The 18,681-nt window shown below is 47.9% G+C and overlaps 1 protein-coding gene across 5 annotated transcripts in view; it reads left to right on the top strand.

Moving 5' to 3' along the window:
• Positions 1 to 18,681, top strand: part of LOC119452590 (uncharacterized) — a 124,976-nt gene that overhangs the window by 86,988 nt on the left and 19,307 nt on the right. For all 5 annotated transcript variants that reach the window (XM_049668489.1, XM_049668490.1, XM_049668488.1 and 2 more), the window contains one exon: positions 9,145 to 9,234. In XM_049668489.1, coding sequence (XP_049524446.1) covers positions 9,145 to 9,234 — 90 coding nt within the window. The remainder of the gene's footprint in view (positions 1 to 9,144; positions 9,235 to 18,681) is intronic.

Raw genomic sequence — 18,681 nt, 5'->3', positions numbered from 1 at the left:
GGTTCCTTGGTTTTCGAACCGTGTGCGAGCGGATGCTTCGAGCGAGAAAAAGACATTCCGCAGCGTTTCCTCCTCCGGCCACTTGTTAGACGATGCGACCATCTCGAACGTGTCTAGCCTTTCTTGCGACTAATCTCACGCGGAGCCACGAACCTTCTGAGGTTCCTTCGGTTGTTCAAAAGTGCCCGTAGCGGGTGCAGCGGCGTTGGTCATGGCTGTAGCACGATGGGTTTCCACACGGCCTTTAGAGTGACGCAAGAGTCCATACTCTGGGGGAAGTCCCAGGTGTCTGAGGCGGGTCCAAATTTCTCCCGTGTCCCCTTTCTTAACGATTTTGGTGCAGACGTCGGTGCGTACTGGGCTGGTTTCTCGTTATGTCCGGGGTGTTCCACCCATAAGCACCTCCACCAGATGTCACGTTGAAGAGATGGTTTTTGTCCATAGGCATAAGGACGAGGCGACTTGGAAGTAAATAAACTTTACTTGGGCGAACTTGTGCCAATAGGAGAATTCTGGCAAAAAATATGCGGCGGCAAGAAAATAACATGTGCGATCTAGCGTCGACAGAAAACAATGCCAGTACTGTCGCCAGTCCGACATTTATAACCGCGTCGCCGAACGTACTAGCGCATGAAAGCCCTGCAGCGTTCATGCGCGCTCCAGCCCTCTATCAACGCGACACTGAAAATGAGTTGAAAGTGGTGCTGCGCAAAGAAACGGACACCAGAAATAAACACGTGTGGCAATAAAAACGGGCAAGTTTACACTCGGTCGTGCAAAGCTTAGCCACAGCGAAACTGTCGATCATCAAGTTTTACTTGGTGCTACTGCTAGGTATCAACTTCATTGCTGGTAGGTCTTAACTTCGTTTAACTTAACTACGCCTGTAGGAAGATGTTCTCAAGCGATCATTTTCGGAGATTCCTTTCGCGACATTTCGCGTGACTAGAGCTGGACGCGTCGGCACCTACGATTGACAGCGTTGCTGGCATGCCACAAACGCAGGCGGAGTAAACAAGGTTGGCACAGTGCCAAGAACGCTCTTGCTTGACGACGCCGAATGCGTTGGAGGCTAGCCACTCAAAATCAATCGGCCAGCTTCGCTGTGTCTTAAGCTATGCGCGGCCTAGTGCAAGCTTTCGCCTTTTATTGCGATAGCAATTATATGGACACGACAAAGCAGATTTCTGCCGTCGGCGTCGCCGTCGTCATCGCCATGAGGTTCCGTATGACGTCAATGGAGTTGAAATTGTCGCCGGTGGTAAGTGGTTCTTGAGGGAAAGGGAAAGGTTGGCGCTATCTTCTGCAGCCCTTGAGGGAGCACGGCTCAGCGCGCCGAACGCTATATGTGCGAGTGAAAGGGCGCGAGGGACGCGCGCTTTCACGGGGAGTGAACCCACGGCGGAGAACAAACGCGCGTTCTGCGCCGTGCTCCCTTAAGGTACAGTGTACTAGAATTCTAGTACACTGTACTTAAGGGCTGCAGAAGTAGGCGTCTCCTTCCTCCTTTACAATCACCTTATATGTACAGCAAACGCGCCTTCTTCCGACGCGCGAAAGACATGGTGGGGGGGGGGGGGGGGGGGGAAGGGAGGCGACGTTTAGCTGACAAGGAAATTTATTTACCCGTAGGCACGCGTACAACTGTTGTATGAACGTATACAATGCAATATAACGTACCACACATGCAATACATCATACTTCATATAAACAGAACAGATGAGCAAACAAAACAGTAAATTGCGTCTGCTTGACATTAACTTTGCCACACATCACAAACACTACGACAGTGTACATGCTAAATCATAAATTTCAGCCTCGGATTCATGAATGACATCCGAAGCACAGACAGGTACAGTTTCTACTCAGCCAAACAAAGTTTGGGCATTATTCTGGCTGCAGCAAAGCTTTGCCTCGAGACACGGTTAGGTACCGCGTAGACCAGCGGCGAAGAAACTCGGCTTCACCGAGCTTGAAGAGCTGTTCTTCAAGATGACCCCATATTATCACCCTTAGTTTGCGCACTCTGGGGTACATTGCTCTATTTGGCTGCCGGGATCGTTCTGCAATGTTGCGGAAGCACCACAAAACGTAGCTAACGCTGTAGTAGACGAGACTCGCAAACCGATCTCGCCGCCGTGGTGCCCGCACGATGGATATTCCAAATAATCTTCCAACCAGCTTCCAGAAGGTGCGCGCTACAACGCACTCCTTTGTATGGCAATGTATGCATAAATCCTTCGCTACCATATTCCAGCGTTCAAGCCTGTCTCTTGTAGGTAGAATACCCCACTGATATTGCCAGTGAAAATCCTTCACTTTAGAAGGCAAATCAGGTGAGGAAACGGCTGTCCATGTGCTTGTAGTAGCTGTCCCTGAAGGCACAGCCGTCTCACACAACATTTCACAAAGCCTTGAAACTGGTGTCGTACGCCACTTTGTATTCCTTACTTGCACAAGCTGGCTCTGTAAGCGCGCAACCGCCGCATACTGCGGTGCTGGCGTAACGCTGTCGGAAGCAAGTTGCCTGAACATTGTGGCATGAGCGTTCGACGGTAATGACCCAGCCAATAAAGGAGAAGTGGCCTACCTGGGTACTCATCATCATCAAGTAGGTCACATGTACTGTTAGTGCACAGCAGTCTATCAAATGTAACTATACACGGCAAGCTCCATCCTCCGCTGGCTTTCGGAAGACGCAAAAATTGTTGTGCCACGTATTGTGTCTTGTTTAGCCAGAACCATGAGAAAGTAATTTTTTTTACTACACGTACTGTTGGTGACGGCGGAAGAGCCACTCTTGCAGCAAACCACAGTTTACTGCACAATACATTCTTAATAAAGAAAGCCCTTTCTGCTAGCGGCAGTGGCGACGCAGTCACTGCTTCCGACTGTGCTTTAATACAGCTGATAATGTCTCTCCATGTGTGAGGTGAAACACCACTTGTAGAAAATGTTATGCCTAATATTTGCATATGCTCGGTCTGTTTAATATTTCCTGGTAATGCTATTGCACTGCGTCCTAAGTTTAATGCGTCGCATTTCCTCACATTTATTTTACCCCCTGACAATGATGCACACTGATTATAAATACGAAATACATCTACCAGACTGTCCCCATCCCGTAAGAACAAAGTAATGTCATCCGCATACGCTGACACTTTTATGCACCCATTGCCTGGCATAGGAAGACCCCTTATAAGCGAGCTCTCGCTAAAACGCCTTAACAATGGGTCAATCGCAAGCACAAACAATAGAGGTGACAAAGGACCGCTCTGCCGCACTCCCCTTGTCACATCAAACCTAGGAGTTAAAGTGCTGTTAAGTAGTATCTCGGCTGTTGTTCCCGAATACAACATCCGCAGGATATCTACAAACTCTTCGGGAAACTTATAGCATCGTAACACCTCAAATAAGTACAGGTGTTCTAAGCGGTCGAACGCTTTGGCTTGGTCTAAACTTACCAATACTCCTGAAGCTTCACGCGCTGTTGTGTATTGTATGATATCACGTGTTAAGTGGAGAGATGAAAATATACTCCGACCAGCCACGGAACATGTTTGATGCACACTGACTATTTTAGGCAATAATACCTTCATTTGATTTACAAGAAGGGTTGTGAATATCTTATAGTCTGTGTTTAGCAGCGTTATGGGCCTCCAGGATGAGGGAGGCGACGTTTAGCTGCGGCACCAAGTGCCTATTTATATCAGAGGCTCCGGCAACAGTCACCAACGCCGCACGCATTTTGTGCAAACGCGGGCAAAACGCCGAAGGCGTCGACAACAGTTCTGCATGTTGCCGGTGCTGCTGCATGTCCAAGTTTATACAGATGTTAAAGCTACTATCATTACTCCGTATAGCTCTCTACAAATTTGCTATCGCAATTGATGCTTCACCTTTCAGGTGAAACTGCGAGAACTTTTTTTTTCTCCTAGCTCAGCGCGCCGCGGAGAGAAGAGAGCCGGTGCTCGAGAAGGGAGGGAGCTGGCGAACAGATGACCGCGTGCGCTTGCGCCGCGCCGCCCTCCTGGGTGTCGCGGCCTTTCTGGTTGCCACGGCTACGGCGCGGAAGTTGCTTGATACGAACCACAAATTACGGATGGCTTACACAGCTTCGCTGTTAACAGACAGCTTTAGCATTGGGGACCCAACACTCTGGGCCCACAAGCCGCGTTGCGTTAGTTGCTCTTGGGTTTAGATAAGGAGCAGAGTGAGAATTGGTTCAAACGCAGAGAGCGTTGGGTCAAGCGCTCGTGACGCCGCAGTGGGGAAAACGAAAAGGTGCTTGAATGCGATAAAGAAGAAATGCTTTTCTTGCAAGTGAAAACGAACAGAATGCATTTTACGCAAGAGAGGGACCAAAAAATGTCATAAACGGTTTTGTTAGTACTGCGAATTAAGTAAACAATTTTAAGTCAAGCAAAGCCAAACGCAGCTCTTAAATGGTGGATTTTTTGTGATTCACTTCAAAACAGCGAGTTCACCTGTGTAAAATGGCAAAAATCAGTCGAACGACAGCACGCTTGCTCTGCGATCATCTGCTGTACGCTGATTTGAGTTGGGCTGACATTGACATCGCCGGCGGCAGTATACGTCTCGCAACGGTTGCGTATTGACCGCGGCGAAAATATTCTCTTCGCACCCTCTGCAAGATTTTTCGCAACTTGTGGCCAGAGCTTAACGTCGTGATAAGGGTTCGCTGCGAGCACTTTTCGCAATATACAGATGTCATCTGCTGTGTAGTGCTAGCGCGCGTACGTAGCTCTCGGAGCAGTCATGCTTACCGCCTGAGAGATAACGGTTTTTGGATGGCTGCGGATCGTACGGCTCTCCTTACTATCTAGCGATTTCTCGTCACCCGCGAGGGTGACCCAAGACGGTTTGTGTGCCCACGCTAGTTTCCGATTTTTGGGTCTTGGGTTAACGCGAACGCATAAACCCAAGACAGGCTTGGCTTCTGCTCATGCGCACTTGCGGCCCGCAATTCTCTAGGGTCCCCAAGACGCGTAGGCCCGCAATTCTAAAATTCTCTATAATATAAATTCACTATGCAATATTCACTATAGCAGACACACCATAGTGACAGCTTCGCTGGCTTCCATCTTCACAGTAGTGTAAGGGCTCTGAATTTCTTTTAGATGCGAAGCAGCTTATGGCGGGGCTTTGTCCGTTCCTCCCGCGGCCTCCCACACCCCCACAGCGCATGCGCGTCCCCTCCATATCTCTCTCCTCTCCTACGCTCCCCCCCCCCTTTTCTCCTCTAGGAATCCTCTACTGTACGGAGCGGAGCCCGCGTGCCACACCCCCACGGGGCATGCGCGTCCCCTCCCCCTCTCTCTCCTCTCCTACGCTCCCCCCTTTCTCTCCTCTGGGAATCCGGAGCGGCGTGCACGACAGGTGGTGCGATAGCTGCATACTCCACTGGGGGCGCCACGGTAGTTACGCGGTATGAAAATGACGGAGCGCGCGCGCCTCATTCTCTCTCCTGTGCAGCGCCGCGATGAGCGCTCGGGCAGCTGCCGCGAAACCACCTCCCGCTCAAGCTAACCATCTCCCCGCTGCTTCGGATCCACACATGGTTCCCTTTAGCGGGAGATGGAGTAATTTTTTAACATCAGCAATGAAATTTGAATGGGAGTGAGAGATATTGCAATGGAGTTGCTGTGAAATGGGCACTTATTCCTGGAGAACAAAATGCTGATTTTAAGCCGGACTACACAACCACAAAAACAGGTGAAGTTGCCATTAGGACTAAACAAGTGTTGGTCAACATACTGTATTGGCGCTGCAGGTATTTTCAATATCCACCTATACGTCACTACTTCGGCCGCGGCAAATATAAACAACACAATATTTTGCGTGCACATTCTACACTTCTGAAGACCCGGAAGCCTACCTGCATTACAAGGTTGAAGTGCTTTTAAATAATGCAACTGCTAATTGTCAAGGATCATTTGGTTTAACTAGACCACGCTTGACCTACAACACAAAGATGGAGGCCAAGTATGACTTCGCAAATGGTGGCACCCTGCCGAGTACACGGTAAATTGAAATGCGCACCCTGGGGGATTTTTGGTACATTGTTAACTATCCAGAAAACATAATAACAGGAGGTCAGAGAGGTTTCCTGCAAATAAAGTGGTGATGGCTATTGTTCCAGTAGCTGTGAAAGCAAAAAAATATGGCTACGCAAAACATAGCAATTTGTTTCGCTTTTATTTTAAAAAATGAATTCTTGGGATAACGTGCTAAATGCACGATCAAATTATGAGGCATGTCGTATTGCGGGACTGCGGTTTAATTTTGATGACCGGGGTTTCTTTAACGTTCATTCGTTTATGTTAGTCATCAAAATAATCACAAGTCTAACAGGACAAGACAAACGAGAAGAGAGGGAACCGAAGTGCCCGAATTTATTATTCATACCATAAGAAGCGAACAAACAATGACACGATTCGGTAGAGAGCGAACCGAATGGTGTCATTGTTTGTTCGCTTCTTATGGTATGAATAATAAAAATCGGGCACTTCGGTTCCCTCTCTTCTAGTTCATTACATAACGAGGACTCGAATCCGGCAACATTTATACCTTCAGATAGCCTATGTGGGTTTATTGATCAGTTTTTTTCACCCAAAAAGATCACGTACTTGTGACGCCAGCGGCACAAAGGATGTTCCGCATCCGCCGCCTAGGTTTATGAGTGATGGCGCTGGCTAAACACTCCCAGGGTTAGTTTCAGTTGTAAAACATAAATACCCCAGAAAGTGGATGGGAAAACGGCGCCGCGGTAGCTCAATGGTGAGAGCATCACACGCGTAATGCGAAGACGTGGGTTTGTTCCCCACCGGCGGACAGTTGTTTTTTCATTTATTTTCATTTGCATTAATTTATCATTGCTATAATTCAATTAGTAAGTACAAGTGATTTCCCATATGTTGTCCCTAGTGTCATTGTTCGTGGGCTTCTTATGATAGGACAAGACAAATAAATACATAAACATCCTTATATAAAATTTATCATCCTGCTTTTTGTAATGGCATCAATAAACAATATATTACCTAGTCCGTCTGTAAGTCACGGATATGTGACGTCATTATGTGAAAAATATTGTGTTGGTGTAGATTTGCACAACGGTGTAACATTATTAAGGCGATAGCCTTAGGTGTCTATGTTGGCGGTGACCTTCGCGAAACTGCATCGTCACGAAAAATGACCGACACCGCAAAAAATGCTTTAATTGACGTCATATTCCTCAGGGAGGTTCCTGAAAACGAAGTTAATTAGTGCCTTCAAAAAGAAAATTTGGTACATCTCAGTCTGGGTGGGAATTGAACCCGGACCTCAGGAGCACAACAGTACGCCTCCCAGAAACCCCAGCTGCTGCACGGTTCTGGCTTGCTAAAGGTGTGCCTAGTGCTTGCATGATTAAACACGTCACGTCGCAGGCATATCGCTGACTAAAGGTGGGGCCTAGTGCGTGCACTAATATATGGTGTATGGTGTTTGATAAATCAGCAGTTGGCGATGTACACGTGCCGCACAGTGTCATCACTGCGCACCCTCTGTGCGCAGTGTAGTTTTGCCCGTCTGCTCTTTCCCTTCCTTTTAGAATGTACAAAAGGCAGCGCTGAATAAACTCTGACGTTCTTTGTTGCGTTGAAATCGTCCAGTATGTTTCACTGAAAGCCGCCAGAACGAAACATATGGCACTTTAGCTACTACGTTAACTGTTCATATGTGGCGTTCCGGAGGTCGCCTTAATGCCAAACATGTACTTCCCATTGCGGCTCGTTATGTCTTGCAAGAAGTTTAGCCCCGATTGTGTAACTCAATGCATTAATAATATTTCTTACAAAGAAGTCTAACCCCACTTGTATAACTTCATGGATGACCAAATATGCGGCAGGTTTCGCTTTCTTGTGTTACCTGCCGAACTTTTTTTATTGTCGCCTTCTTTACTCCTATCAAAATAGCTTCCGAAGAATGACGCGGTTTCGGAAATGTTGGATTAATTAGAAAGGAAGTTGTGCTTGTATCATGTTTTTCACATACTGACGTCACACACTCGTGGCTCATAGCTGGACTAGCTAATATATGTTTGTTAACGCTATTACAGAAAGGGGGATGATAAAATTTACGCAAGAATGTTTTATGTATTTCTTTGTGTAGTTCTGTTAGACGTGTCATTTTTTTTATTGCACTTGTGTATGTTTGTGAAGTAAGGTCCCTTAAGTATAGGTACTGTACTGAGCAGGGATGTACTCTACCATCCGAGGGTTATCTGAATGCGTCTTTGAAGTTTCATTGTTGTCAGGGAGCTTCGGGAAATGGACTTTTGTCGAAACCGAAAGTGACAACAGGCTTAATATGAAACACCGCATATTACAGAAATTCCAGGCAAAAACGCCCGGTAGAGTTATTAGGCCTTAAAGTATCTTTGTTATGTGAAAAAATGCTACATAACATTGCTGTAATGTTATTAAGACTTCAAAATTATGTTTTGAGTCAATATAGGGCAACAAGATCAAGTAGTCATCAGTGATAGAGAAAAGGGTAATTTACTGGAATTGGAGGAATAAAGATGACGAATCCCATTCCTGGATTGATTTAGCTGATCCAAGTCTCGCCATGCCGAAGAGTTAAAGGAGTGGAATTACAAAGATTGAATTCCAGAGAAAGTATTCTATTCACACCCCGGAATGAAGAGTGAATGGAATGGATGACCCCACTGCGCAACTCTGGTTTATATGTATCATCAATGTATACATTGGTTGTGCTGTTCAAGCACCATTGTCGGCAGCAAAACGGACAACAGCGTCTATAGACAGAATGATATGAATTCAAAAAGTGATACAAACTCACGTGTGCTATTGCGTACATCTCAATGAATTTGCCTTGTCGGACATCCTGGATACAAATGACAACAGTTTGCGCCACAACTGAGTGCATGACACGCTGTTCCCCAAACACAGCAGTACGCGTTCCCCCTCCACCCGCCTCCTATCTTTCTTTTATGCCAACCAGGGGCTTGTTCAAATGTCCAATGCAGTTTTCCAGGGAGATGCAGGGATGTTTCACGACACAGTGATTACCGCTGACCGGCGACTTTTTCTTTTAAATGAGTCTTCCTTATTATTGCAGATACACACCAAGTGGACCCGCGAGTTTCTGGAAGCTATAATATCTATTATGCTAACGAAATATGCTTTATCGCTGGAACGCATCTACCGGGTAAGAGCTTCATACTTATGGCTGGCCAATGATATATGTTTCTTATCAGGAGGCTTACAATGCAAGAGGGCGTATGAAAACTAACAAAATAAATCACAAAATAAAGAGCAGGTTCCGTATGCACCTCTTCCTAGAACCAAACGCTTTATATTAGTCATAGACTCCTGTAAATGTTGTACTTCTCAGTGTTTCTCAAACATTCCGGGTAATAGATTGACGCGCGTGCGGTCGTTGCCCGTTTGTAGAAGTCGTTTTCCATTTCGCAATATCACGGGTCATGATATCTTTCATAAAAACAATGACATATAAATAAATCACGTTTTTGTTTGTTTTGCGCGAAGGAATGTCATCGCCTGACTTAATGCCCGATTTTATCCGTTGAGCCTGAAGGCATCTGAAAATGGTCGTTTGACTCTCTGACTCAATGTCGCTAATAACGAGTGTTGCTCAAAATCAAGCTCAAAGAAACATTTTACTAAATCTTCACGGTATAATTAAATGTAGCCTTGAGAATTAGGGGAATGGCATCTGCTAAAATAAAATTATTATTAGAGAATAAACAGGCAAAAGCTAAATGCTTATCGACTTCCTTGTGGTACCCTTCTTCACCGCGTGAAGCCTACTACACAGACGGTTTTTAAATAGTCTTCAGTGAACACGGCCAATTTATGGAGTCCACCCAGTGTTGGTGCCAAGGGATCTGTTGGCGCTTTCGATGTCAATCATTAAATATTCAGTGGTCTTCCTTGTCCTTAGGTTCCTTTCTGTGGCTGGGATGCGCGCATTCTCCCATTTCATCTATTTACCAGTCTTTTGGGAATGTTCCACGGCGACATCTGTCAATGCGAGGGTTGTAGTCATATCATTATTGTGTTCGATAGGGGAACAGCGCAAAAAAAACACAAGAAGACAGGAAGGGAGAAACACACCAGCGCTGACTGACGACTGAAATCTTTATTCACAAAGGAACACATATATACCAAAACGACAAGAAACTTTCTATTTTCTTTTTCTTTTGGTATATATGCGTTCCTTTCTGAATAAAGAATTCAGTCCTCAGTCAGCGCTGGTGTGCGTCTCCCTTCCTGTTTTTTTGCGCTGCTCCCCTATCGAGTATGTACCGACTGGGCAAACGAGTCTGTGAACATGTGCCTGGCGTATACTCGTATATATTGGTAACGTTGGGTAATCATGAATCAATTCATAGGCGTCATAGCATTACGCGTAATTGTGCACGCCACTAACAACTAGCAGACATGAGATTACTCAAACTCTGTCTGAGACGCGTACTGGCAAGACAATTAAATCCAATATGGCGTCCAGCGAGCTCCACGCAGTGACGCAGTGGTGCTTCGGGGCCGCGCTAGGCACAGCGGCCACCTACGCTGCGCTTTGATTTATCGTCGTTTGCATCGCTGATTCCATGCAATCCAAGAACGCGCACAGCGTTCTTTTTTTGGCAAAACGGTCCTCTTATTCCGGGGTCGAGACAACTGATATAATCGCCGGGCAAACAGGACCGTGGATACAGAAATGCATGAGTGGATACTCCACGCATAGTATTTATTTTGCGCTGTAACAAAAAAAATTAGTAAAAGGATGCACATTAGGCACAGGTGAAAAGAAGATGCGCTCATGTTGCATGAAGTGGATGTCCGGTAGAGTGTTTGATAGAATAGCGGTTTTTAAGCACTAAATGTTTTAGCTGCCATTGTCGGCGACCTTCAAGTGATCTCGAGCAAAAAGCCAGAGCCGTTATCCGGGCACTCAGGCGATAGCATCTGTGCATCGTTGCGAGAACAAAACCAGATCATCCGGGGCAACCAGTCAAAAGGTAGAAAAATGCGATCTCTGGTCCCCAGCCCTTTGTACGGGACCGCATTACATAGGTTAGGTACTTCTCAAACAAGTTCCAAAAAATATTGCTTCCGATTTCTTCCTAATGTTTCATCACAATATCACTCAAGCTGTAACTTCTATTATGCGGAAGTTTTATTTGTCATTTTAAATACCGACGTTCAAAAGACAGATAGACAGGCTGCCTGTGCTCTTTTGAACGCCAGCGGTCCGTGGGTCGTGAGCGGTCCGCGACAAAAAGAAAAAAATATCACAGCATATCCACGGGGTGAATGATGATGAGTGGGCGAAGCTCCGGAAGGAATCATCGGATCTCCCGCTTAAGGGGACGCTAGCACAAACGCGTTAGAAACGTGCAGTACTCTCTAGTAAGGGGGAGCGGCCACAGCGTCTTACGCAGCCATTTACACATGCCGGAACGTGCACCGCGTTTGCCGACGCCATCACATGACTGCTGAGAGAGTATACCCCCTGTATTCATAAACTCTCCTCGACTTGAACTTGACTTGCCACCGCCTTGGGCAGCGCGTTCGAAACGCGTTGAAGGTAAGGCGGAGAGGCCACAGCGTCTTACACCAGCTTCTTACACGTGCCGTAACGCGCTAGCACAAACGCGTTAGAAACGCGCTAGAAACGCGGCCTTTCGTTAATGTTGGGTATTTATTGCCATCGTGGTGCGTGTGTCTATGTGCGCTTCGTGGCGTAGTGGCTAGCGCCGCGCGTTCGGAAGCGAGGGGTCCCTGGTTCGATTCCGCGCTACGGACACAACTTTCGGAATTTTTAAAGACGATAGTCTTTCTTGGGGAACTTAAACGCTGAAAATTTGGTCTGTCTGTCTGTCTGTTTGTCTGTCTGTCACCCGATTCAGCCACTCGGCCAAAGTTGGACCACTTGCTGACCGCCCACACTACTTAAACTGGTACGGCTGTTCATACTTGTGAACGTTATCGTTTACAAAGTAAATATTACGCATATCTGAGGCGCAACATCACTAGGTAAGTATTAGGAGGTGTGTTCCTTTAATAGAAAATACATATAGATACGTAACTCTAAAGACCCTAGTTTCTTAAGCTGCGCTGAAAATGCCATGCTATGCGCGCCGACGAAGGACGTTCCCCGACTACGCGCCGACGAGCGCCCACTGCCATGGAGGAAGGAAACCCTCTGCACAAGCTCATGTTTCCCGATGTATTGCCAGATGGCGTCCATGTCTCACGCAGCGCCTCCCGTAAAATAGCGAGGGATTGTGGGATGCGCCGTCTGCTAGCTGCTTCCGGTTTGAGTCAGCGCAGCCGCCGCCACCGCTTCGCCTTTGAATTCCATTGATGCGCTTGCAGTCCGTTCTTCTTTCTGGGGTTTTACGTGCCAAAACCAGTTATGATTATTAGGCACACCGTAGTGGAGGGCTCCGGATTAATTTTGACCGCCTGGGGTTCTTTAACATGCACTACAACGCAAGCACACGGGCGTTTTCGCATTTCGCCTCCATCGAAATGCGGCCGCCGCGGCCAGGATTCGATCCCGCGAACTCGTGCTCAGCGGCGCAGCGCCTTAGCTGACTGAGCCACTTGCGCTTGCAGGCCGGCTTTGTCCCACTCGAAGATTACCGGGTGGCAGGTGCCTAGGCACAACTATCGTCGGTGTTCAGCCGTTGGCTGCTCAAATTCAAGCGTTAAAGGTGAACGCATGTAACAACTGCCTTGGAGCAACCCTTGCTTAGTCAGCTGTGCACAAGCATCAGAGGATTGGCTGCCGCTTCCAAAACTGTAACAATGCAGAGACCATCCGTGAACAAAAAGAAATTGAACGTACTGTGCCACTTATCAGGCGGCGATTAGCTGTGGGCCGACACGGAATGATTCCCCAAGATATTTATTTCTCTAACATTGACTCAGGAAACTAGAACTATGTCAGTACTCGCATGCACATAGAGAGGTATTATGAAATGAGGTTTTACGGCGCGAATATAAGCGGGACACAGCGAGATACAAACATAATACTCGTAACCAACTAGCCCTCCTTAGCTCCTTCAGCACAGATAGAGATAATGCGCAGCCGTAATATGACGGCGATACAGCCATTGTTGACAAAAAAAAAAGGCCAGAACGTCTAACTACGTACCACTTCAAATGAACCTAGAATTTCGACAGAGAAATGCCGTTGACAGCGCGCAAAGCTATCACTTTCAGCGCTAGGTGCGCCGTTATATATGCCGACGATATCGGTTTCTAGCTACGATCACAGAACAGTATGCACCGCTGTAGCCATCGCCTCAGCACCCGATTTTCTAAGTAATACTTCTATACGCTTGATAAATTATCGCATAACGATAACTCTTGCACCTGTCTGACTTACCCGCAGGCGCCCGTGACTGTGCGTCCAAGCGACGGCAAATGCCGTAGAGCTTAACCTGGCAGAAACAAAAAAGGCCGCCGAAACGAAAACCAGAGTTCCTTTATGAATAAAAGTGTATCCTTGCCTTTCTTGGCTCGTCATCATCGCGCCCAGAGTGAACTGAAACCTAGAAATCAGCTGCATGAATGGTACGACATTGCTGGTCGCCAAAGCGGACGGAAAGCTTCGCACGACTGAGTTGAAACCGCGTAGAAAAACACGTGCGCCGGGCATGCCGCCGATGCCGCCGCGTCGTCCGTCGAACCGGAAGCTGCTAGCAGACGGCGCGCCCCACAATTCCCTGCGATTTCTCGTTTTACGGGTCACCTATTTTATCAATGCCAGCCAGATGCGGCCAATTCAACATAAAGGAAGCGCTGTCTGAGACAGGGCAAAACATAAATGGCCGTTTGATGAAATAATGCGGTAAAATGAAATCTGTTCAAACAAACCTCCATTGCATTTATCATGCCAGGACGGAAATGGTACGAGAACAGCATCACGGGTGGCCGCGAATCAGACCAGCACTCATGTAGTACGGCCGGCAGAAGATTATCGCCTTTCGACGACATTTGCAGCGAAGCACGCAGATACGCGGCAATTTTTTTTTCATAAAACGCCGAAAGCGTTCTCCGGAAGCCGGAAGCTGACTTCCGGAACCGGAAGCGGAACCGGAACTAGAAACGGAAGCGGAACCGGAAGTGGAACCGGAAGCGGAAGTCGGCTTCCGGTTATACTATATGTATATATGGGTATACATACATATACGGACACACAACGCCATCTATTGAGCAATTCATAAAACTAGACGTGGCTACCTACTACGACGGGGACGAACGGGTGCCGCTATAAGGAGCTTCGCCCCTAAAAGTAGCCACAGATGCTGATCGCGCTGCACTGTTGGAAGAAGAGGCGGTTGAAGGCGGCGGCACCACAGGCATCAAAAAGACGCCATAGGGTAGTCATTTCATGCTCACATGTACTCTCGATTACGGGTGAGCCAGCAATTTTTTTACAGTGGAGATGTTTAAGCCAGCTGTAAGTTGTGCGTGTGCGATAAAATTATCATCATCAGCGTTGGCTCGGACGTCGTCGTCTTCTTCTGCAGTTCAATGTTAGAGAAATAAATATCTTGGGGAATCATTCCGTGTCGGCCCACATCTAATCGCCGCCTGATAAGTGGCACAGTACGTTCAATTTCTTTTTGTTCACGGATGGTCTCTGCATTGTTACAGTTTTGGAAGCGGCAGCCAATCCTCTGATGCTTGTGCACAGCTGACTAAGCAAGGGTTGCCCCATCCATGAACCTGCCGCGCCGTAGCCATGGCAACCAGATGACGCCACACAGACACGGCTCCGCCGAGCTCGGGTGCGACTGTTTCCACAACAATTCCGTGCAGGGGCCAGCCGTAATTCGTGCGTGTGACACGAAATTATCATCATCAGCATTGGCTCGAGCTTCGTCGCCTACTTTTGCAGTTTAGGCCAGCCGTAATTCGTGCGTGTGCCACGAAATTATCATCATCAGCATTGGCTAGGACGTCGTCGTCTTCTTCTGCAGTTTAAGCCAGCCGTAATTCGTGCCTGTGCCACGAAATTATCATCATCAGCATTGGCTCGGACGTCGTCGTCTTCTTCTGCAGTTTAAGCCAGCCGTAATTCGTGCGTGTGCCACGAAATTATCATCATCAGCATTGTCTAGAGCGTCATCGTCTCCTTCCGCAGTTTAAGCCATCCGTAGTTTGTGCGTGTGGCATGAACCTGCCACACGCACTGGGCCGTCCAGCGAGCCCACGATGCAGGCTAGGGAGCTAAAGCTCCCAGTCCCAACGTGAGAGTAGCACGCTCTATATGGCCTTGTGCCCCGTAGCCCGCAGGACCTCATAATAAAGTTATCCCATCCACCCACCCATCCATGAACCTGCCGCGCCGTAGCCATGGCAACCAGATGACGCCACACAGACACGGCTCCGCCGAGCTCGGGTGCGACTGTTTCCACAACAATTCCGTGCAGGGGCGGGGTCTCGCCTCGATTACGCATTACCATTTTCTTTCTTTTTTTCCTCTCTGTTTGGCGGCGCGGTAGTTTGTGCGCCGACGCGAAACGGCGGTTGTTGGGGTGTGGCGGAGTGCAGCGTAGCAACACCCCACGTAAAGGAATATTGCTCCAGTCAGGTAGACTGAACCCTCCCTGACAGTGAGATTGTATTTGGATCATCAATACAGTAATGCGTTCATTTAGGAATACCATTGATCCCTTAAAGCCAGCCACAGTTGTACCTATAGTCACCACCAGCCCAGCGTGTTCTCCATTCGCGTTGGAACGCCGTCAAACAGAGAGGGAAAAATGGTGATAGGTGATCGAGGTGAGACGCCGCCCCTCCACGGATTTCTTGTGAAAACAGTCGCACCCGCCGAGCTCTCGCCAGCTGCGCGCTAGTGAGCATGTGCCGTGACTTCATCCTGGCGCGTCTGCTCTCACCGCCCGAGAGAAATAAATAAATAAAGCGAAATGAACGCAAGGCAGGATTCAAACCGGGGTATCCATGGTCCGAAGTCGAGTGTCATAACCACTGTGCTATACACCCACGCTTGCGGATCGTGCATTTATGGGAACCATACGATTGCATTGCATTGCGGATTGCAACACAACTTCCTTTGGGAGAGAGAACGAGAAAAATCAGAGAGAGAGAGAAATATAAAGGTGAAGAGATAGAAAAAAAAAGGAATAGAGAAAGAAAGAGAGAAAAAAAGAAAGCGAGAGAAAGAAAGAAAGACAGAGACAACCTAGCTACAACCAAGAAACGCAATCAATCGGCCAGCTTCGCTGTCTTGAGCTTTGCGCTGACTAGTGCAAGCTTGCGCCTTTTTTACCTAGTTATTGTTGGCTTTCGCAAGAACCGCTGTCTTCCTTTTTTCCCGGAATTAATGAGGACTTTGCCTTGCAATACGCTTAATAAAATTTGGAATGTACAACTAACTAAATTTGTAGTTCTGCCCATAAACAATGGTTTGAGCGCTTCGTTCAAGCCAGCGCGCCTGCCTGTCGCCCAAGTGCGCAACATCCTGGGTGAACAATTCCAGCGTCCTGTCGAAGTATGCGACAACATAAAGATATTGTAACAGCCTGCTTTCTTGGAAGTAGCAGACTTGGATTGTGGTCTGGGAGACGACGACAAAGATCTGGGATAAAGCTCTTCGACGTGCGTTGGCTCAGCCATTAAAAGCTTTCTTATGTACAGAGGGGTCCACTGTTAAAGAGAACACCGGAGCGCGTGGCGTCTGCTCTGCGCCACCGCCGGCCGGCGGCTAGAACTAGTTTCGCGCAGGCGCGGTGAGCGATGTGGGCGGTGCTATTTCGTCGTCTGCTACCGTCTGCAGCCGCGCTTCGTATCGTCGCAAAGCAACCCGTTCACGCGTTCTGAAAGTTTGCCGGAGGCTGCATGGTCACACTCGGATAGCTAGCCGTTGCAAGGCTGAACGAGAATTAGACGGGGAAAAATATTACCTCGCAGATACTTCTGCCGTTAGAACTCGCAAGGAAAACATGACATTTTTTGGCAGACTGTCTCTTTGGGACACAACAATAATAGACAGTATTTCTGCGTGTATAGTGGTCATCTCATGCGCGCTAAGGCATTTGGCAGTCACTGCTGTGGGTATATATGCTGAACAAAGAATCCACAAGCGCCATTGAAGCTCATTCAGTAGAATTCACAGCGGTAAGGTCGATGTAGAAATGTATTGGCATGCGTAACGTGTTGAACTCCCGCAGTTGCAGATATTTTAGTTACGAGTAGATGTTGAAGTTTAGCAGCATGCCAAATTGTTCTAGACCTTTAGGTTGTTTATGTTTACAAATCGTGCCTTTCTGATTACGGTAGGCATTTTTGGGTGCGCCTTCAAAACACTGAGCGCTATAACCGTTTTATTAGGACTTGACGTAAAATGTGCTCCTACAAACTGCCGTCATCTTGGGCTTCCAGAAAACCATGCGTAAAAACAAATAAAGAAAACCCGTGCGTCGCTCAATATCTGGTTGCGTCGCCGTTTGCCTCCAGCACTGCCTTTATTCTAGAAGGAAGACTTGCGTACAAGGCTTCACAGAATGAGGCATTTTGCTTCAAACGCTCCCATTCGGCCTTGACCGCGCTCCAAAGGCTGTCCGCGGAGAGCCCGTGCAGGCATTGACTTGCTAAGGCCTTCTTCATGGTACCCCAAACATTTTCTATGGGGTTCAAGTCAGGAGACTGCGGTGGCCAGCTCAGAACTTCCACTTGGTGACGCAGCAGAAGTGATCGAGCTTTTTTGTGGTGTGCACATGGGAGATGTCATGCTAGAAGAGGAAGTCATGTGGCTGGAAAGCACCATTTGCAGCATGAGGGAGCGCAACTTGTTCGATGACATCGCAGTATTTGTCGGCCGTGAATTTTCCTTCTAAGCTGACGAGAGGCCCGAGGCCATCCTTTGTCATGCAGCCCCACACGCTGACGACTGTCTATTCTATTAACTGTATTGCGCGGCCTCTGCGTTAGTTTTGCAATAGCGCGTTGTCTGTACTTCCCTTGCCACAGTTCAACTATACGCTGCCTTTCATCGTATGGCACTCGAGCCATCGTGGATTAGTGGCGAACGAAGTGCACACTTAACCTTTTCTGAAGCGGGCAGTGCTTTATGTATGTATCAAGAAGGCGAACAAAAGACAGCAGCGTCATTGCTACTGGTGTGCAGGGTGACATTTGTTTGATTATAGATCAATCCCGTGACTTTCCTTCCAGCTGGAAGGAAAGTGGCTGCTTTCAAGTACGAACCACACGAGCTGCTTTTCCGCGACGATCCGAAGCGCGGCACCAGATGGTAGCAGACGACGAAAGAGCACCGCCCACTACGCTCACGGCGCCTGCGCGAAACTCGTTGCAGCCGCCGGCCGGCGGTGGCGCAGAGCAGACGCCACGCGCTCCGGTGTTCCCTTTAACAGTGGACCCCTCTGTACACCTACGCTTCTGTGCGTTACAATATGTCCACTTGAAGGCTCTATATTTTGATTCGAGCAAACTATTGGCAGTTTCGTAGCTCGCGCACGGCACCCTTTTATGTCGCAATGAGCCTTCTACCGGCTGGTCGCGATAATGGAAGCATAGCACCATAATTACCGTTGCCAAGCTCAAGCTTGCATTTCGTGGTGTAATGACGAAA

This window comes from Dermacentor silvarum, chromosome 5 (assembly GCF_013339745.2).
Source record: "Dermacentor silvarum isolate Dsil-2018 chromosome 5, BIME_Dsil_1.4, whole genome shotgun sequence".
NCBI classification, from domain to species: Eukaryota; Metazoa; Arthropoda; class Arachnida; order Ixodida; family Ixodidae; genus Dermacentor; species Dermacentor silvarum.
The sequence above is the reverse complement of the archived record's forward strand: the minus strand, read 5'-3'. Positions and strand labels throughout refer to the sequence as shown.